This window comes from Podarcis filfolensis, assembly GCF_964270895.1.
Source record: "Podarcis filfolensis genome assembly, chromosome: 2".
NCBI classification, from domain to species: domain Eukaryota; kingdom Metazoa; phylum Chordata; class Lepidosauria; order Squamata; family Lacertidae; genus Podarcis; species Podarcis filfolensis.
Window position 1 is genome coordinate 119486034 of NC_139605.1, and position 21698 is coordinate 119507731.

At 47.6% G+C, this 21698-nt stretch overlaps 1 protein-coding gene across 1 annotated transcript in view; it reads right to left on the minus strand.

Annotated features, from left to right (window-relative positions):
• FMNL3 (formin like 3) overlaps positions 1-19220 on the minus strand; it is a 105802-nt gene extending 86582 nt beyond the window's left edge. The window contains 1 exon segment of the mRNA XM_083599620.1: positions 18969-19220. Coding sequence (XP_083455746.1) covers positions 18969-19085 — 117 coding nt within the window. The 5' untranslated portion in view covers positions 19086-19220.
• Positions 19221-21698: the final 2478 nt, after the last annotated feature.

Genomic DNA, 21698 nt, shown 5'->3' on the forward strand with positions numbered 1-21698 from the left:
AGCCAGAGGATGTGTCTGGAGAGGCATGTGAGTGTTGGTTGGAAGGGGTGTAGAACGGAGTAGAAGATTCAGGGCTGTGGCTCAGCCACTCCCCAACTCAACTGAGAACCACCGCTGTGGGATTTTTAAGAAAGTTGTTGCCACAGGGCAGTTTGATAGCCACAAGCAATAAAGCACAGAACTAATGGCCACGGCTGCCAAAAGCGCAACCTCCTTGTTGAAAGGCTAGTATGCTCACAGTGGACAAAGCCCAATGACTGGCGTGTCCATATATAGCATTCCTGGATTGCAAACCAGCAATTCTTCCATTTGCTTTTAAGTGGGTCCAAGACACAACACAGGGTGACTGTGGCTTTTCCTACCCTTTCTTTCCCAGAATATTTGCCCACATAGATGTCCTCTCCCTGGCTAGCTTGTTGTGTGATATATCCATAGCAGGTCCCAAAATACAGTGGCAGAAAATGTAAAGGGGGGAACTTGAGTTGCAACTGAGCAGCCCTAACCAGATGCAAAAGAAAGCTGCCGATACCTATTCCTTTAACACAGCAATGAGGAAGCTGTAGTCCTCCAGATGTTGTTGGTGGGCTCAAACTCCCGTCAACCCTAGCCAGTGTTGAGGGCCCACCACTTTCCCCTCCCTGCTTTAATAGATATAGAAGAGGGAATTTCAGCAGAGACATCTCTGCATGTGTAGCTGCACCTGCAGAGAGAAAAAACCCTCTTCTTCACCATTGCTAAAGGCATAGGATGCTATTCTCCTTTGCATCTGGTCACCTCCCTAGGGGATTAACAGCAGGGTTATGATCCTTTGCTTGTGAACTTCCCACTGGTATCTGACTAGCTACTGTTTGAAAAACATTTGCTGGTGATCTGTTCTGGGCAGACCATCAGTCAGATCCCAGCACAACAATTCTTGTATTCCAAAAATCAACAGATAATCCCTGAGACTACACCCTCATCACAAAGCTTTGTTTGCCCGTGGTTTCAGAATAATCTTAAAACGGTGGAGAGGGGGGATTGCAGCCCTCCATACAAGGCTGGATTCCAACTCCCATCATTTCTGACCATTGGCCTTGCTGTAGATCTGTGAGACCAGTCCAGCAACATTTCTGGAGGACCACCCCTCTTTGAGAACATCAGCCATGAGCAGAGATCTTCTTTCCCACTTTAGCAGCCCAACCTGAAAGACACCTTTGAAGGTGTGAGACCCACTGAGCGTAACAGGACTGGCTTTCTTCTAGCATGTATGTCTAGGTCTGCAACTATCCCTGCAGCTGATACTGCCAGAAGTGTCTCAAGCATTAGCCCATGCGCCTGTGTTTCCGGCCTTTGTGGTCCTGTTCCGCTCATACCACACAAGTCGGCATTTCCTTTGCTTTAAAAACACATGCACACATAAAAGCTGTTCTCCCCACCCCCAGCAATTTGAATAGAAGGCAGGCTGCAAATATCTTTTTTTCTTTATTTCTTTCTTTTTTTTTTATTTCCAAGCTACCAGATAGCAGGCTGCTGAACCCAGAATCTGTGCAGAATGAGCATTACTTTCTTCATACTGTCCCTCCACGGCCCCATCAAGGCTGCCAACTAGAGGAGGAAACAACAGGGAGTTTGGACCAGGCAGCGGGTCTGGCTGGTCAAGCAGCTCCTCCAGAGCAAGGCCTGGGGCACCCTTTCAGCCAAGTGGGGCTGTTTGGCCGCCTCTCTGATCCTCTGCATCCCTTAAAGGTAAAGGGACCCCTGACCATTAGGTCCAGTCGTGGCCGACTCTGGGGTTGCAGCGCTCATCTCGCTTTATTGGCCGAGGGAGCCTGCATACAGCTTCTGGGTCATATGGCCAGCATGACTAAGCCGCTTCTGGCGAACCAGAGTAGCACATGGAAACGCCGTTTACCTTCCTGCTGGAGCGGTACCTATTTATCTACTTGCACTTTTACGTGCTTTCGAACTGCTAGGTTGGCAGGAGCAGGGACCGAGCAACGGGAGCTCACCCCGTCGCAGGGATTCGAACCACTGACCTTCTGATCTGCAAGTCCTAGGCTCTGTGGTTTAACCCACAGCGCCACCCGCGTCCCTTAGCAGGCTGCAAATATGATATCGAGAATTTGAAAGCCCAGGGGTTCAGGCATGCACCAGAAATGCCAGTTTTAACTGCTCTTTTACGTTCTGACCCTTAATGCTAAAAGGTTGTCCCTTATTCCAGAACATCACGGCAATCAGCATCCCTTATTTCAAGTGCAACTCTGCCAAAACAGTATTTTTAGATTTGTGGATTCGGCATTGTGGTCATCTGTTGAAAACTGGCCAAAAGGGAAGCACACATTCAAGCCGTGTCAAGAAAGGCTCTGAAGAGCTGCTTCAGATGTTGGACAACTTTGTTTGGGTGCACACCCAACATAACGTGGGAATGTGATGAAACAGTATGTGTGCCATTACTGGTATACTTGTCAGGCACATGCACTCCTGTTGCACTCCTGTCTTGCCAGCTGTGTGTTTTTGAATGAATGAAGCTGCCTTAAACCAAGATACATTGCAGCCCAGGACTGTCTCATTTGAGTAACAGTGGTTCTCAAAGGTCTTGTGCAGCTGGCAATCCCAGGTCTGCTACCCAAGATCCTTTAGCTGGAGATACCAGAGATTGAGTCTGCGCCTGAGGTATACAAAGCACACATTCCATCACTGACCAATGGCCCCTTCCCTTTGGAGGGCCACTATTGGAGTAAGCAAATGAGTGTGCCCAAAAGTTATAGGGGGGAATCTTGGCTCCATCACAGGTTAAAGGTGACCTCAGAGCAGCCCCACTGAAATCAATGGACTTAAGTTCATTTATTTCAGCAGGTGAATTCTATGTATGACTAACATTTTGTGCGCAAGCATAAGAAAATAGTTTGTGGGGGGCTGTTTTGGTGCATGGGGAAAGCATTAAGCGTCCACACACTGCTTCTCCACTCAGAATCATCCCCTCCCCAAGCTGGTTTTCATTTAAAGCAACAACAACACTGCCCAGGCTCCACTGCACAATTTTGCACATCATGTGTAGGGTTAGCCCCTTAAAAAACAGGGCCGCACTAAATCTGCCTGTGTTTAGTTATGGCAACAAAGTTTTTTCTTTCATAAATCACCGGCAAGCAAAAGCTGGCCTTTGGGATTTCCAGGGAAACGGAAAGCAAATCTTTTCTCCAGTGCAGATGTTATGCTGTGAAGCAAAGGCTTCCTGGCTATTTCCTCCTGTCCATACATCCTAAACTACCTCCTGCTTCCTCCCCATACCCCTTTGCCATCAAATCCAGGTTCTGCAGTTTGTTCAAAGTGATAAGCATGGGGGCATCAATTTAGTTAAAACACAGAATGTGATCCAGAATGTGATCCAGAATCTATGGACCCCTCCATGTGTGGACAAATTTCAGGAAAATGGAAGATGTGACTCACAGAGAAGCCACACGCCTCCCTCTGGCAAGTGCATCCCCCATAAACAGGAAACACATAACAAAGATGCTTAGGGCCAATGGGTGCCTTTTGCCCTTCAAACATACAGTGGTACCTTAGGTTAAGAACGTTATTCGTTCTGGAGGTCCGTTCTTAACCTGAAACTGTTCTTAACCTGAAGCAACACTTTAGCTAATGGGGCCTCCTGCTGCCGCCACCGCGTCACCGGAGCACGATTTCTGTTCTCATCCTGAAGCAAAGTTCTTAACCCAAGGTACTATTTCTGGGTTAGCGAAGTCTGTAGCCTGAAGCATCTATAACCCGAGGTACCACTGTACTTCTTCGGCAATCACTCGTAGCTGAGTAAGATTGTCTTCCATGAAAACGGTCTTAACAGTGAGTCCGTAAGTTTGAATTGGGCGGAATTCAAACATACTAATGCAGATACAGCCCTAGGGAGGGAGGGAAGGATCCGTCAATTTTGATTTTTCCCAGTTTCTCATTTCCCACATTTCTGCATCAGTTTACAATTAAGTCCTCTCCAAAATTCGCCAACATTTTAGCATGCTTCCCCCAATACATACATTTCTGTATGCAAGTTTGCCTAAAACACACATTTCACGTAACAGTAATGCATGTTTGTATGTTATTTCCACATAGATGCAGTTTATATATGCAGTTTCCCCTAATACACACATTTTTGTACACTTCTTTTGTTTGGCAAACTACACTGAAATGTTCAGAAAAGTGCAAGTTTAAAGAGAAAGCTGCATTTCAGATTACATATTAAAATAGGAACCAAATGGAATTTCTCTTCCACGGCCCTAGCTTCCAACATGAATTAATCCACTTATTTGGAGCCTCTTTTTAAAAACCTCATCTCCAAAATTTGCAATGATTGCCAAGGTTAGCCAGGGGTTGTCAATGTGGTGCCCTCCAGATGTTGTTGGACTCCAACTGCGTGGTCAATGGTCAGGGATGATGGGAGTTGTAGTCCAGCAACATTTGGAGGGCATGACATTAGCTACCCCTGCTGTAAGCTATGCAGTCATTAGATGATTCTTCCACTATATTCTTACTCCACCCATCCCTCTTAATGCACATCATGGGATAATTGTCAACTTAATCACACCATCTTGTGTTGTCTGCCCTCCGAGCCACCCCCTGCAACCTGCAAAATGCAGTCATTCTGTTTTGCACGTGGTGCAAAGTTGTGGAATAACTGAATGCCAGCATTGACCGGTAACTAAGCCTGGGTATCAACACACCATGGGCTCTGCAAGAGGGTAATTATCAGTGGTGGCATCTGTGTGGTGAGTGTGATCATCAACAGTGTTGGATTAAAGGACAAACGTAAGCCCCATGCAAAATCATTATTTGCATCTGTTCTGGTCTTGATTCTTCCCTTGCTGGCTATATTCCCAAAAGCTCACAGATGGGGCTGCAAAATAGCTTTCTCCAGTCCTGCTAACTTCATACCACAATATAGATATTGAATGTATAGTCTGTCAATGTGCACATGGTTCTCCAGTAGTCTCCCATTCAAGCCCTGACAATGCCCAAACCACCTTAGATTGAGGAAGGTTGACACATCATGTGCCACATGTGTTAATCTACCGCTGTTGGAACTCCAGATGCACCATACAAATACCATCTCAAACAATGACTTTGCTACAGGGCCCACAGTTGCTATGGCCTTGCACAGTCATTCTCCTCTAAGATTCCTAGTACAGTGGTACCTCGGTTTAAGAACAGTCCAGTTTAAGAGCAATTTGGTTTACAAACTCCGCAAAACCGGAAATAGTGTCCCGGTTTGAGAACTTTGCCTCAGTCTGAGAACGGAATCTGAACGGTGGAAGGGCACCGGCGGAGAGAGGCCTCATTAGGGAAAGCGCGCCTCGGTTTAAGAACGGTTTTGGTTTAAGCACGGACTTCCGGAACAGATTAAGTTCGTAAACCGAGGTACCACTGTACTTAAATTGTCTTGTCGAGCTCTGCCTTTAGCAGCAGCTTCATCGGCAACAACAGAAGCTATGAAATAGCCTTATACAGTGGTACCTCGGGTTACATACGTTTCAGGTTACATACTGTTAAGTTGTGGGTGAACATATCAGACGACACAGCGATTCTTCAAACAGCTCTTGTTTATTCACAGGCCAGAACAGAACTGAACTGAAGGGTTCAGTCAGCCTGCTTAAATAGAGCTCCGGTACAACGTTACTGTAACCATTTTCTAAAACTATCCAATCACTGAACGTCACTTTCAATCCCTTATTTGCATAACTATCTACAGTATCCCCCTACTGGCCCAGGGTGAGAACTTCAATACATAACACATACGCTTCAGGTTACAGACTCCACTAACCCAGAAATAGTACCTCGGGTTAAGAACTTTGCTTCAGGATGAGAACAGAAATCACACAGTGGTGCGGCAGCAGCCCATTAGCTAAAGTGGTACCTCAGGTTAATAACTGTTTCAGGTTAAGAACGAACCTCCGGAACAAATTAAGTACGTAACCAGAGGTACCACTGTATTGCATCAGAAACAGGAGAAGCCGGCTTGGTCCATCTTGCTCAGCATTCTCCAGACCAGGGCAGCCCAACTTTTCAGACCAAGCGGGCCACAAGAGCACTTTGACATGGAACCTGTGGGCTGCGCACAGTTGCATGTAAGGGGGGAAGCAAAGCCAAAATTTGATGCTTCCTCACCTCCTCAACACTGCCTTCCGAAAGCCAGCTAAGCGAGGCTCTGGGCTTTGAGAAGGAGGCACGGGGCCCTGGCAGGGTGCTATAGCACTTCAACGTCCTTCCCAAAGCTGGGAAAGCACTAACTAGGCTTTCCAAAGGAGGTGGGAGGACTCAAGGACCCTGTCAGAGTCCCCACGCTTCCTTCCCAAAGTCCAGCCAGTGTGGTGTAGTGGTTAAGAGCAGTGGACTCGTAATCTGGTGAATCAGGTTCACTTCCCCGCTCCTCCACATGCAGCTGCTGGGTGACCTTGGGCTAGTCACACTTCTCTGAAGTCTCTCAGCCCCACTCACCTCACAGAGTGTTTGTTGTGGGGGAGGAAGGGAAAGGAGATTATTAGCTGCTTTGAGACTCCTTAAGGGGAGTGAAAGGCAAGATATCAAGTCCAAACTCTTCTTCTTCCAGCAACCATTAGCCAGTGCAGCTGGACCAGAATTGGTGTTGTAGGCTCAAACTGTCTTGGATTTTGATGTTTGTTGGCATCAGAAGAATTTTGATTTTCTTTGATACCAAGTTTCAAGTCCTGTGGATTCAAAACATGACACAAACAATGTCTGGTGTAACATAAGGGCCAGGAAGTGGAGTTTCAGGATCAGTTCTGCTCCCCACCCTCTCAGCTATGGGCATCCTACAAATGCATGGGACATGTGTAGATGTTGATATTTTGACACAGAATTCAATGTCCCATTAATCTCAGCTTTCCTTTTTTGGGGGAAAAGAAGCAAGCTTCTGTTCCTCAAGACTGCAAAAACTAGGCTGGAATATGCCTGGTGAAATCTAAGGAGCCATGGAGAGAACTAAGTGGGCTTTCATATGGTGGAGATGTGAAGTTTCAGAGGCATGTGCAATTCCTTATCCCTTCTTTTAGCCAGTGGAAGCAAAAAAAAGTTGTAAAATAAGCAAACATACGCAAACTTGCATGACTAAGAGGTTCTTGGTGCAGAACTCTTCATTTTTTTAGCAGCCCAGAACATATACAGTCCTGCCAAAGGCTGTTACTTATTGGCCAAAACCTATGGCATCCGAGGGCTGAATCTCCATAACCCTCTATTTTCCCAGTAACTGGCAAATAAAAGCACCTCCATATTCCTTCAAAATGCATATTGGAAACAGAATATTTAGTCATGGGGAACGCGGTAGAGGGTCTTCTTGGTAGTAACGCCTGCCCTGTGGAACACCCTTCCGACAGAAGTCAAGGAAATAAACAACTATTTAACTTTTAGAAGACATCTGAAGATAGCCCTGTATCGGGAGGTTTTTAATGTTTGGTGTTTTATTGTGTTTTTAATATTCTGTTGGTAGCCGCCCAGAGTGGCTGGGGCAACGCAGTCAGATGGGAGGCATCTAAATGTTGTTGTTGATGATGATGATGATGATGATGATGTTGCTGTTGTTGTTGTTAAAAGGCCTGCAGATAAACTGCATTTGCATAATCTCTCACATTATATGAGTGTTTAGAAAACATGGACTGCCTGTTAAAATGACATTTTGGCTTGCTAAACTAAGGTATCTGCTTAGGACAATGAGAACAGTATCTAATTCTGCATACCGATGTGAGTCTTAGATGGTGTATGGGTTAAAGAAATGAAAGGCCAGCTATATTGTGGTTCCAAATAAGAGTCCCCATGTCTTTTTATTCCACTTTTTTTTGGGGGGGGACCAAAGCATTTGTGCCATTAAACAGCTGCATGGCAAGCATTATTTATGTGTTTTGTTTATTGATCGCTTTCCACAAGACATATCCAAGCAACTTACAAAAATAAAATTCAAATACACAATACAAAAAAGATTTCTCAAAGCCAGTATAAAAGTCTAAGGTGATCAAACTCTTAAATCCCCCTTCTGCCCCCCCCCAAGTGCTTGACCACCAAAGAATCACCCAGGAAAAGTACCATCAACTGCTGCAGAAAGATATAAAAAAATTCCACATATTTTTATCACCACACCTTCAAACACGAGGGAAGATGCTGTACCTGTTGGATGTCTGTCTGCTGAAGCTACAGTAGCCCTGCCAGAAACAAGTGGCAATGCTAAAAAACAGCCTGGGAATGGGAGCCAGGATTTTGCTCTTCACTCCCCAAAGCTCTAAAACCCAGCACTGGGAAGAGGCAACGCAACCTCACAATTTATTACAAGGCAAAACTTGGGCAAGTTTATATTTTTTTTAATTCCACAAACTCTACCCTATCCTCCAGTGCAAGTATTTCCAGCATGGCTTCAACTAACAGACAAAAGAAGCATGAGAGCGGCTTTACTTTTCAAACAGTGTTCAGAAAAGAACAAGCAACAATTAGGCTGTACTGCTTTTTAAACATCAGGGTACTTCCCCACCACCCTCCCCATTGTTCGAAACATTTTCGCCAAAGATCCAAACAGAGGAGCCAAAGCATTGCAAGCCTGGAATTAGTTGCAGCTGCTTTCTAATTATTCCTCAATTGCTATTTTTCAAGCGTTAATTACAGCCTCACAACATGTTGGTGGCAGATTGAAGCATTCAATGACGGGACGCCCGAGGGGGCCTTCGTTTGTAAAAGCTGCAGCCAAGCTTCTTAGCTCCCATCCTTCCACACTGGAACTCACTGGATCCTCTCCTGCAAGCCCCTGATTTAGATACAGAACGCTTGCCCTGCTTCACGCACCATTTCTTGCCCGTGACCAGCTTCATCCTAAGCCTAGGCAGCCATTTTGCCTGCTCCAGGATAGGCTGCGGTTGCTAAGCAACCACAAGGTACAGTCTCCCCAGCATCCTCCAGGCAGGGTATCCGCATGGCTAGAGCAGAGTGCCAGTAAACCCACCTTCCCACTTCAGCCTAACCCACAGCGCTGTCCTCTCAGAAGCAGGGCTCCCTGGCTCGTCCCCCAGCCCCTTACCCTAGCAAAGGCTCCCATCTTTCATGGAATAAAGTTTCCGAAAGTATGCCCCCCCCCTCGATGAGATGCTGTTTCCAGGGAAGTGATGCAATGTGACTGCAATCCGTAATGAGGCCTAAGCGTTTGGGTCTCCGTTGAGACTTGGCAACCCACCCAACTGGGCAGCTCTTCCAAACCGGTCCCCTCGTTGGACGACTCCGCTTGCTTTGCGGGGAGTCTATCTGGGTTGCTTGGGAGGCTGCGGTCTGCTATTCCCCCTCAACGTCAGTTTCCGTTCCCCCTCTGACTAGGAAGGAATTCGAGTCCCCCTGCCAGAATAAAGCCCTGGGTGTTTCTTCCAGATGGGACGCTGCGAAGATGTACGAGCTTCTCTCTCCGGCTGGAAGAATGCCAGGAGGAAACCGATAGCTATTTCCACCCTTTTTCTACCCAACGTTGTACGGAATTAACTGCACGGGGAGGGATGCCATATGCTTCTATTACGCCACCCCCTTAGTAATTGTGTCTATGGCTGTGTGGGAAATTCAGTCCCCTGCCAGAGACAGCTCCCTTTGAAATCCCAAACCGGAAGTCCAAATTCTGAAACACAACCCAGCCAGGCAGCTGGATTCCATTGAATAAGGTTTCTCCTTGGGTTCTTTTCCTTTAATAATAGTATTTTTTATATTTTTTTTAATGAAGCCGAGAGAGAAAAAGCGAGGAAGTAGGAGAACAGAGACAGATCTTGCATACTGTGCTGTAAGCTTTGAGAGTTAAAGCTTAAAAGACAACTGATCACAGCGAGTAATAATGGGTTGTCCCTGGTCTAGGTATAAGGTGCATTGCAGCCTCTATTTTACACGGGTTGTTTTTTGTTTTTGCTCCTCTGTGGAAAAGACCGGCCACTGTTTTAGCTTTTATAGTTGCTAAAATGAGCTTTACAAACTATAGCTACTTGAAGCGTGAATCTAAAGTGTAGAGAAGTATCAATCACCTCATTCCATTTTAATTTGAGCCTTTGGAGATTTCAACTTTGCATAAATGTGATCTGGCACTTTCTCATAATTCTACACACACACCCTTTCAAAGGAGACACACACACAAAAAAATGTTCTTGCACCCAGGGTCAGCCAAGGGGTTTTGGTGCTTGAGGGGTTAAAGTCAAATGGCACTCCACATCCTTCACTGACTTCTGGAGAATACAATTCCTGGGGAAATTCTGTATGAGCCTTGCTAAAATGCAGCACCTGTTCCTTTAAGAGGGCCTGTAAAGATCTTCCCAATGGATTATAGCCCATGGGTCAGATCTGTCTGTCTTTTAGCAAGCCATCTCCCCTTGCCCCAGGATAAGGACCCACCCCCCTCAAAGTTCTGTGTTGGGACTAATGCTTTTTGTTTTCTTACAAAATGTCCCCAAGTTAGGGTTGTGCACTGCTGAGGTCATCTTTGCTGACAATACCAAATTATTCATGGTGGGGAAAATTAAAAGGGATGACAAAGAGATCCAAAAGGTTCACACCAAACTGAATGAATTGGTAATAAAATGCCAAATGTGGCTTAAGGTGTGGCAAAGAATCCCAACTTCACAGATACAATCATAGGACCTGAACTGACAGGGAATGACTTTGAAATACAGTGGTACCTCGGGTTAAGTACTTAATTCGTTCCGGAGGTCTGTTCTAAACCTGAAACTGTTCTTAACCTGAAGCACCACTTTAGCTAATGGGACCTCCTGCTGCTGCCGCGCCGCCGGAGCACGATTTCTGTTCTCATCCTGAAGCAAAGTTCTTAACCCGAGATACTATTTCTGGGTTAGCGGTGTCTGTAACCTGAAGCATCTGTAACCCGAGGTACCACTGTAATAATAATAGATGTCTTCTAAAAGTTTGGTAGTTATTTTTCTCTTTGACATCTGGTGGGAGGGCATTCCACAGGGCGGGCGCCACTACCGAGAAGCCCCTCTCCCTGGTTCCCTGTAACTTGGCTTCTTGCAGCGAGGAAACCACCAGAAGGCCCTCGGCACTGGACCTCAATGTCCGGGCATAACGATGGAGGTGGAGACGCTCCTTCAGGTATACTGGACTGAGGCCGTTTAGGGCTTTAAATGTCAGCACCAACACTTTGAATTGTGCTCGGAAACGTACTGGGAGTCACTGTAGGTCTTTCAAGACCGGTGTTATATGAAAGGGATATTGGAGGTCAACCCAGTGTACAGCGGCTGGGGGTCGGGAGCAAATCCCATGCTTTGAATCTACAGTCTGACCACACTTGGAATAGGTATAGTTTTGATTGCCACACCTTTTGGGAGGGGTGTGTGTGAGAAATATTGTAGAGCTGCAAAAGGTACAGGAAAGGGCAACCAAAATGATTAGGGGGCTACAGCAACAGTCTGAGAGGAAAGGTTTGGAGCTATGGGGACAGTGGACAGAGTGAATATTTCTCCCTGCCACCCAATGAAACTGAATAGTGGGACATTTAAGACAGACAAAAGGAAGTACTTTTCCACACAGCGGGCACCTTAGCTGTGGAATTTGCTGCCATGAGATGTGATGGAGTCTTTCCACCCCCGTCATTCAGCCTGGACACTGAGGTCCAGTTCCAAGGACCTTCTGGCCATTTCCTTGCCATGAAAAGTGAGATTACTGGGAACTAGGTAGAGGGCCTTCTTGGTAGCGGCATCTGCCCTGTGGAACGCTCTCCCATCAGATGACTAACAACTACACAACTTTTAGAAGACATCTGAAGACAGCTCTGTATCAGTAAGTTGTTAATGTTTGGTGCATGCTGTGTTTTTATCCTATTGAATGCTGCCCAGAGTGGCTAGGGCAGCCCAGTCAGATGGATGGGGTATAAATAAAATAATTATTAAGGCTTTAAAAGGGAACTGGACACATTCTTAAACCGTGTTCAGGCACCGGCCTGAATATGTGAAGGGTTAAACCGGGGGTAGAGGTCACAGCTATGTCACAACATCCCGAGGTGCAAGATCATTAGTCAAAGGTCAGGAAGCCTTTTAAAAAAACACCTGTTTGTGCACACTTGTAAACTGCCCTCACAATCAAAAACCCCGAGAAGCCAGAGTTCCTGTTTGAGGAGAGGTTTCTAACTACATTCAGGGTGTGGGGGAAGCCTCCAGACCTTCATGGTAATCGCACAAAGATATAAGAAGCAGCCAGTTTGCCCAAGGATGTTGGCGGCAGGGCATGTGTGTGCATGAGAGGATAAAGCTATTCATGGCCGCTACTCATGGATACAGGCTACCTTCCAGGATCCAAGGCCTCCGAATACTAATTGCTGGGAAACAATGTTGGGAGGGCTATTGGTTCTCACAGGCACCTGGTTGTGCCGGGACGCAGGTGGCGCTGCTGTCTAAATCACAGAGCCTAGGGCTTGCCGATCAGAAGGTCGGCCGTTCGATTCCCTGCAACACAGTGAGCTCCCGTTGCTCGGTTCCTGCTCCTGCCAACCTAGCAGTTTAAAAGCACGCCAGTGCAAGTAGATAAATAGGTACTGCTCCGGCAGGAAGGTAAACGGCGTTTCCGTGCGCTGCTCTGGTTTGCCAGAAGCGGCTTAGTCATGCTGGCCACATGACCCGGAAGCTGTACACCGGCTCCCTCAGCCAATAAAGTGAGATGAGTGCCGCAACCCCAGAGCTGGCCACGACTGGACCTAACGGTCACAGGACCCTTTACCTTTATCTTACCTGGTTGTGCCACTGCAGGAAAAAGGCTCTGGGTTAGACAGGTCTTTGCTGAGTTGCAAAGGAAGGAAACAGTTGAGGCCACACTCTGCAAACCCACCTGCCAAAGTGGCCCATGGGAGCAGCTGAGGGAGCTCAGGAACCAACCTGCTGGCAAGATGTTATCCCCAAACCTACACTAGCCCCTATTCTCACTAAGATGGCAAATCTTTGCCTGTGCTATACTATTTCTCAGTCTAGGTGGAGGTGCTCCTCCGTCCAAAAATCCCCTCCAGCTAGAAAAGTACCATCTCCGGGAGAAAGGTTCTCGATGGGAGGGAACTTTGATGCCACAGTAAAACCAATCCTTAGTTGCTGTTCAGATTCACTACTTGAGGCAGGGCCTTCAGCATCCCTCATGATTTTGGCTGTCTGCAACAGCCTAAAATTACACAACTAAATTATTAAAAATCTCTTATCTATCGATCGTCTGTATATCTATAACTCAGTTTTGAGAGGCGTGTTTAAAGCTTTGGGAACTAAAAATGTTTTAAAGATGATAAGGTGTTTGCAGGCCTCACTGGGCAAAGAAATTTCATAGGTCCAGCAAAATACACTCCCAGCCCCCACAAATGTCACCGCTTGTTGAATGACATTTAAAAAGATGGCTTTCCCAGCCCATTTCAAAGGGCAGGAGAGCTTGTGCAGGGAAGGTTTTCTCCCAAAGGAAGGGTGGGCCCAGGCCTTTCACGACTCTAAAGGTCAGTTCCAGAATCTTAAACTGTACTCAAGAAAGTAAATGGCAGACAATACAATTCACACACAATATTATGATAACCCTCCCAGTGATGTGGCACTTTAAATTGGCTTATAATGAAGGAATCTGCAATTGGAAGGACAATTCAGGCTTCATAATGGGTACCAGCTGGACCCTTCAGCTGCCCACAGGAGGCAGGCGAAATGGGTGGGGAGACTGGTGGTGGTTGTTCAAGGAGGCCAGCTGGCAATCCACTTTAAAATAGGGCTGGGGAGATGTTGCTGGACTTTCAGACGGTGTTGGACTACCACTCCCATCATTCTTAACCATTGGCTATGCTGGCTAGGGCCGATGGGAGATGAAGTGCAGCCATGTCTGGAGGGCCACAGCTTCCGCATCCTTTTTAAGGAATTGAAAGAGCGGGTTGACTCCCCAGTCCTTATTCCCACCTCCAAAGCTATCCAGTTCAAAGCACAATATTGGTCAGGTCTCATAACACAGAATAATTCAAAATACAATTTAAAAATCTGGTTTTTAATTTGTGATTTGACCTCAAAAGTCAAGGTGCGATTCTCAGGTTGTTTTCAACAGAATGTTTCCCAGTTGGTTAAATACATGGGTGAAATCATATGGAAGTCACAAGTAGATTTTCAAGCATTTTCAATGATCCCTTGGGAATCTTCCCTTCCTTCCTTGCATCACCACCAATCACAAGTTCTGCTTCTCTCAAACATCACAGCACCTCAACCTGCTAGTGCAACCTGCTGGTCTACCCAAGATGGTGTCACAGGTGGCCCTGTGTGGCCTGACTTACACACAGCTGTTGACTTTGGGCATTATCTTCCCACCTCTCCGGTCTACACTGAAATCAGGTAGACATATAATTGATATCCAGTGCTTGGAAGGAGGAGGGCAACAAAGGAGGTGGACATGTCTGAGGCAATCACACCCCCTCCTGTCCTGAAGCCCTCCCTGTGCTACATTACATCATGATCTAGCACAGCATTGTGCACATGGGGGAGGGGCGTGTTTCTGTCTTCCATCTCAACCTATACTGCAGGGGCAAGGTAGCACATCTGGGATGGAAGTCAACCACATTTTTACTCAGAACAAACCAAATGACATTATGAGCATGACTAAGTTAGGCCCATTAATTCCAGTGGGTCTACTAGGAGTAAAACCTAGTTAAATGCTACCCCCATGGTCCTTCTGTCCCTCATCCAGGGCAGGTTACTACCACCATAGGGACGCGGGTGGCGCTGTGGGTTAAACCACACAGCCTAGGACTTGCTGATCAGAAGGTTGGCGGTTCGAATCCCCACGACGGGGTGAGCTCCCATTGCTCGGTCCCTGCTTCTGCCAACCTAGCAGTTCGAAAGCACGTCAAAGTGCAAGTACATAAATAGGTACCGCTCTGGCGGGAAGGTAAATGGTGTTTCCGTGTGCTACTCTGGTTCGCCAGAAGCGGCTTAGTCATGCTGGCCACATGACCTGGAAGCTGTATGCTGGCTCCCTCAGCCAGTAAAGCGAGATGAGTGCTGCAACCCCAGAGTCATCCGCGACTGGACCTAACGGTCAGGGGCCCCTTTACCTTTACCACCATATACTTCACTTGAGCGGAGCGTACAACCATTTGCCCTACATTACGGAATTAGAGACGAGACACCATGTTATGGACTGCAGGGAATATTACAGAACCTCTGTGGAAGCGAACAGGAGAGCAGATGCCATCACTGCTTTTCCATAACTCCAAAGTTCTGACCCGTCGATAGCAGCAATAAGAACTGGGGAACTGGATGCAGCGTCTATGCCAGGACTGGTGCACCAAAACTGGAATGGACAGCGGACCAACTACATTGCACCTAGATTGGAGAGTGGATCCATCTGATTTATCACTAGCTGCTTCAGCACTGTAGCACAATGGGAAAGTTTTATTGTTGGCCGATACAGACTCAGTTGGGCTCTCAAATTACACTACAGATAGAGCTCTGATATGTGCCCTCCTCTGCAACCACGTACATAGCATAATGCTTAATCCTGCCCCAGGGAAGGCAAAAAAAAGTACTATACATCTGCTTAAATCATAAATCACCAGTATCAGAATGATGAATGCCTCTGTGAATACACAGGAACATAACATGGATTTCTTCTTCTTCATGCCTTTGGCTATTAAGATTGATACTTTCATGAATGCAGACTGTTCCACCTTTGCCCAGGGCTACAAATAGTCCGCACATTCATACTCAAAATACAAAAAAAAAAATCCTACAATTTTGCATCTACTGAATTCAAATTCTGCATGAATAAATTATGTAACCAATATAATTTACACAAAGGTGCATAATTTTCACCTATTTTGCATAACTGCAATGTTCACTGTTTTATATATTCTGATTTGATAGTCATGGGAATTGAAAAAACTATACCGGACATGAGTTCTAACCCCACAGCCACTGGAAATCTTGTTTAGCCCAGTCCCATGACTAGCACATCACACTGTTTTTTGAAATTTCAGAAAGCACAGCTCACATGCTTCCAAGAACATATTCAAAACAATGAGAGCTAGAAACTTGCTCTCTTTTAAAGAAAGAAATGAAAACCCTGGCTTAAAAAGATCTTAATGCAGAAAGCTACTGCTATTCAAAGCAGACAATATTAGACTGGCTGGATCAATGATCTGCCTCAGTATAAGCTCCTTACGTTCAATGTATTACCAACAACCCTGTATCATGTGGATTTTGAAACACAACCCCTTTTCCTACAAATCAGAGTGAAAATGGAACTATTCAAACAGCTGCATGACCACTGTAGGGAGAAGGGACAGAGGAGGGAACTATGTGTCACATGCTGTCAGCTTCCTGTCACTCTGACATCGTTGGAGTGGAATTTTGAAAAAAACAAACATACTTTCCATAATCAAGAAGGAAAAAATCCCCCAGAAATCCCCAAGCATTCTCTACACAACCAGAATCTCTAACGGCTCAGCCACAGTCTCTGAATCTCAACAGTCACATCCGATGTGTCAGAACCTTTTTTATGAAAAGTCAAGAAGCAGAGAATCTCCTTGGAAAAGCCAGGGAAGGAAAGGCAATTTTACTTTGCAAAGAGAAAGATGACCACAGAAGTGTCCCTTTGTTCCCAAGAAACCCTTGGGGCCGTCCACTGGGATGTTCCATATGAGTAAATGGGCGGCACAAACTCTGGTTCTAAAAATGGTCAAATTTCCACTGTTTAAGGAGCAATCACAAAGCCACTCTCTACTCTTCTGGCTTTAATTCTTTTGGAATGAATTCCTCCCTATCAGTTCTGCCATCACAGCAATTAACACAGATCAACCAGTCACCCAATCATTACACCACACTTTGGGATAACTTCCCCAAACATATAATATGTACAAACAGGAGCATTGTCACAGTCATGCGTTGATCCTGCATTGACCTCCAGAAGCCTCTACTCACAATTCTAATGCATGAAGATCACAACCACCGCCTTGCAGTCTTCCAAAAGGCAAAACTTATACAGACAAAGACACAAATAAGAATACTTAAAGAGGATTAAGAGGTGAAATGATCAGGTGAATACATCCCTTGAATTCACGGAAGTCACCCATTCACAAAGCTTGGCCTGGCACACCAAGCTTATCCTAGGCGTCCTGCATAAAAATGGAACATTTCCCCACCCAAAGCCCTTTTCAGCAGGTGTGGACAATTTATGGCTCTCCAGATTTGTTAGATTACCACTCACATAGTCGCTGGCCATGCAGGGTTGGAGCTGATGGGAGTTAAGAGTCCCAAGAGCATCTGGAGGGCTAAACAGGTCAGCCACCTCTGCTCCAACGGCGAGGGCGTATTATTATTATTATTATTATTATTATTATTATTATTATTATTAAAATTTGTATACCGCCCTTCAGCTACAGATCTCACAAGGAGCACCATCCAGACCCTGCTTAGGAAGACCATATTCTCTGCTCCTCTTTTCCTGATCCCTCTTCTTCCTTTCTTCCTTTCTTCCTGGGCAAAGCTTGGGCCACTAGCAGCTATCCAATCAGACACTAATTCCTTTCATCCACAAGTTAAGAGTGGCCTTTTCTGTGGACACAGTGGAGACGCAAGAAGGTAGTCTGCCTCATAACTTTCCAGACCAGGTCCGCTTCCTTCCTTCTTCCAAGGACAAGAATTTTAATCCTCACCAAACCCACCACCTACATGCACTCTGCAGGATGCATGCCAACAGCGTACAGTGATGCTGAGGGGCACCTGGGGTATTCCACATTCCTGCCAGTACCACTCCTCACAAAACTGGTTCACAACACAAGCAAACAAGGCCTCTCGGTTGATAAAGGGATCATCCACAGGGTTCTGCAAGGAGAAACTGGACTGAGGGGGACGGGATATCAGAGGCCAACCAAGGAAAGATAAATGGTTCCAAGGAAAAGGATGGCAAGCGCAGGGGGGTGGGGGGTCATGAAGCTCCATTAGGGTAGCTGAGGGTAGCAAGGTGATGTTACGGTTCTACTTCAGAAGGATCCTAATGCATGGAAGCAGGAATCCAGTCTTGGTGGGGGTTTGAAGACTTTGAAGGAACTGGGGGATATAGATGCTTGAAACACAGCTGAAAAGGAAGTGGGAAGAGCTAACCCACTGGAACAAAAATGGGACCTCAGATTGTGGGGTGGAGTGATCAAAGTGTGGAAGAGGTCAAGGCAGATGGGCAAGAGGATCTGGGGAAGAAGGCACTTCAACTGGGGATCAGGCATGCTATGGGTCAGAATGTGGAGATGGAGAAATGATGTGGAGGAGGACTGAGGATCACTGGAGCTCGGATCCCTGGCCCATTGCGATGGGCCAAGATAAGGCTGAAGTTCCCAGTGTGAGCTGACTGCCCTACAAGGGAGATCCGCTCAGAATGGTGCCACAAAAGGGGGAGGAATCTGTCAGAATCATGAGTTAATAGACTCTAAGAAGATAGATAGGATTTATAAAGCTAAGAACAGTTGAGGGATCTGGCGAAAACGAACGGAGAGCGGGGTGAAAGAGAGATGGAAAGAACTTCTGGGAACTTTTGTGGTGGAGAAGAAGGGGAGCTACCGGAACATCTCAGCAACCGCGAGTAATCTGTCCTGCGGAGGAATCGACCAGAGAGCCCCGGTCAGGCAAGAGCCCAGGGTGGGAGATCTGCAGACCCCAGCAAGGGGAGTTCTGGATGCAACCACCAGGGCTGCAAACCCCGCGGAAGGCGGCGGGGGGGGGGGGGAGATCGAGAGAATGGTGTCCCATATCTGAGGGGGCCAGGAAAAGTGTCTGGAAAAGTTGGAGAGGGAGGAGAAACTGTTCCTATCGAGAGGGCGGGTAGGAATCCCTCCCGCAGCGAGGATGGACTAGGGAGATTTTTCAATCGAGGAGAGCCTTGCAACGGAATCTACCCGCAGCAGCGTCGAGAAGGGGATGCGAGGGATCAACGAGGGGATCGGAGCGGGAGCGGGGGTGGGGTAAGGAAGAGGGATCTCTCACCAGCACCATCGCGAATCTCTCCTCCAGCTCCCCCTGGTCCGGCATGGGCACTTTCCCCGGCGGGGGCGGCAGCAGCCCGGAGCCCCCGCCCGGCTCCCCGCTCTCGGCGTTCCCCATCCCCGGCGGCTCCCGGGGAGGCGGGGACGGCAGAGCCCTCCTTGGGTGCCCGTCGAGAGTACGGAGCCGCCGTGGCCAGGCGGCGGCGGCTGCCTCCCACCAGTCCCTCCCTCGCTGCCCGGCCGGGGACGGGACGCGGCCGTCGGCGCCGCCCCCGGCACCGCCCGCCTGCAGACATCGCCCGCCCAGCGGACGGCGAGCGACGGCGGCGCCTGCCTTCCTCCCCGCCTGCGCCTCCCGCGTGCGGGGCTCCCGGGTGAGGGCCGCGACACGCGCAAGCCCGCTCGTGGGAACGGAGCGTCCGAGTAAACCTCTACCCTAATGATGTGCCCCCACCCCACCCCTTGTTCTCAAGGCCCAGCCCTGTGCACGCGCCCTTGGGAAGAAGCCCCCGTTTTCTCCGCGGGGCTAAGAAATGCAAGCCCTGGAAAGCAAAACACGCAACGCCGAACAATAAGTTGCAAGATCGTGCGCGCGCGCGTTTTAAACTTGGCCCAAAGAGTCCACTGCTGTGTTTTAAATTCAGAAAGCAAAGTGTGCCTCCTTGAGAATCTCAATGCATGTGAGAATACCCTTTTTTTGCTTGAGAGCATAAAGATCAAACCAAGTTCCGCCGCGTTTACTCGGGAGTAAGACTCTTTGAATTCATCGGGGCTTTTCTTACGCCCAAGTAAGTGCCCACGTAAAACTGCAGCATTTTTTGCAGGAAAAGTGAGTTCTCTCTTCCCCGCCCCGATCACCCGGGATCTTAGGCGCTCTCCACCCGCCTCCCCTAAAGTTCGTGGGCATGCCGTGGAGACACAAAGGGAGCCGTTACTCAGCCCTGCCCATCCCACTTCGAGACATCCGGCGCTACTTGCAGGGAAAGCAGCGGCTGCCCCCGCCTGGTCGAGCCCAGGATCGCCATAGACCTCGGATCGGCCATTTTTGGGGGATCACTTTGTCCAGGTTCGCTTCGAAGAAGCCGTCGAGAGTGCAAGCCTGGAAGGCGCGCTCCTTGGCGCGTAAAACAACCCGGGTCTCTCCAAAAGGGATAAATCATCCAGTTAACGGGGTGCCATCGAAAGTTGTCCTGCCGGCGTGTTTTAAAGGGCGCTCAGCCTCGAGTGCCTGTAACCGTGACGGAGAAGTGTTTAGAGAAGCACACGTGTCGACAGAGATGCCCGCGCCCCGGCCCCTTCCCGTACTAATCATGCACAGGGCGGGAGCCAGGCTGCGGGGGCAGGCTCCGCCCGTGGCCGACACGTGTCCTCCTGTGTCTGTTAGAACGTGTGCAGAGCCTGAGTTCTGGCGGAGACAGCTCGTCGAGCCTAGAACTCCATGCGCCTAAGGGGCCTGGAAGAGCACAGCTACAGAACAGCAATAGACGCTGCATTTCATGAATAGGTCGGGGGAGGGTAATATCCGCTGGTGGTTACTTTCTGACGTGCATCCAGAATAGAGGACAGAAGGATACAATTTGCTCTGTCTCCATTCTACATATCAGAGGGGTTCAGCAAATCATGACATACTTCCTCAACAATCTGGTTTCAAGAAAGGCCTGGTCACTCTCCAGGCAGCCAGCCACACTCCCCCCCCCCCAACAAGGCCATTGCAGGAGCTGTTGTGCCTTTCGCTAGAAATTGGTGAGAGCAGCTTTCGGGGGCCACTAGGTGGCGCATCGGAAGATGGCTGACAATAACATCTCACCGACCCACACGAGGTAATTTGGAGGCTATGATGGGGGTAATTAGCCTCCTTAACCCCCCCAGGATTGTGGGGAGGACGGCCCTTGCCTGCAGTGCCCTATACCACCCCCTGAATTTGTGGGGGTGGGGGCACTAGGCACAAAGCCCTCCTGTGGGATTCCGGCACTCCTGGACGCCGTCCCTGATTCGCGCCGCTAGTTGCAAGCATCTTCAAAAGAAACAATTTGGACGAGATAAATTGCACATGCTTCAAGGAAAAAGGGGAGTAAAGACTGCTGACAGAAGAGATCTCTGATAACAAGACAAGAATAAAATATGAGAAGATACGTCAAGATACAGTATGACTGAGGGGGGAGGGGGGGAAAAACCTGCCTTCCTTTTTCTTATGTGATTTAACAAGAATCCCCTCCCCTAATGAGTCAGAAACTAAGGACTTAAGCTGTGGATTTAAGGCTGTGTGGAGATAAACTTTTGAACCAAAGCAATGTTTCAAGATGAAGCTGGAAAGCTAAGAGTTTTGGAATGACGCAGTTAAAAATGCCGTCGCCATTTTGGGAGGCATTGTTGGAGCTCTTGGGTCTGGGAGGAGAAAGAGAGAAATAGAGTTGTTTACATATCGTGGATCAACTTCTCGGTGGGACTTAAGAGCGACAAATGCCAAATTTATGGTGGAAAGAGCGATGTTATCTACGAAGGAGATATATGGAAACCATCTGGACTTAGTGGAGGAACGGGAAATCCACACAGGATTATTATTTTGCTTATCGGCTTAAGGAGACTAACAGAAGAGATCGTAAAGGAAAAATAGAAATTATATGAACAAGATATGATGTGGAAACACCAAGATAAGACTGGATAGAATTATGAATTTTGTTTGGACTGATTGGGACTGATTTGGACATTAACGCAGTAATAAGAAGATGAT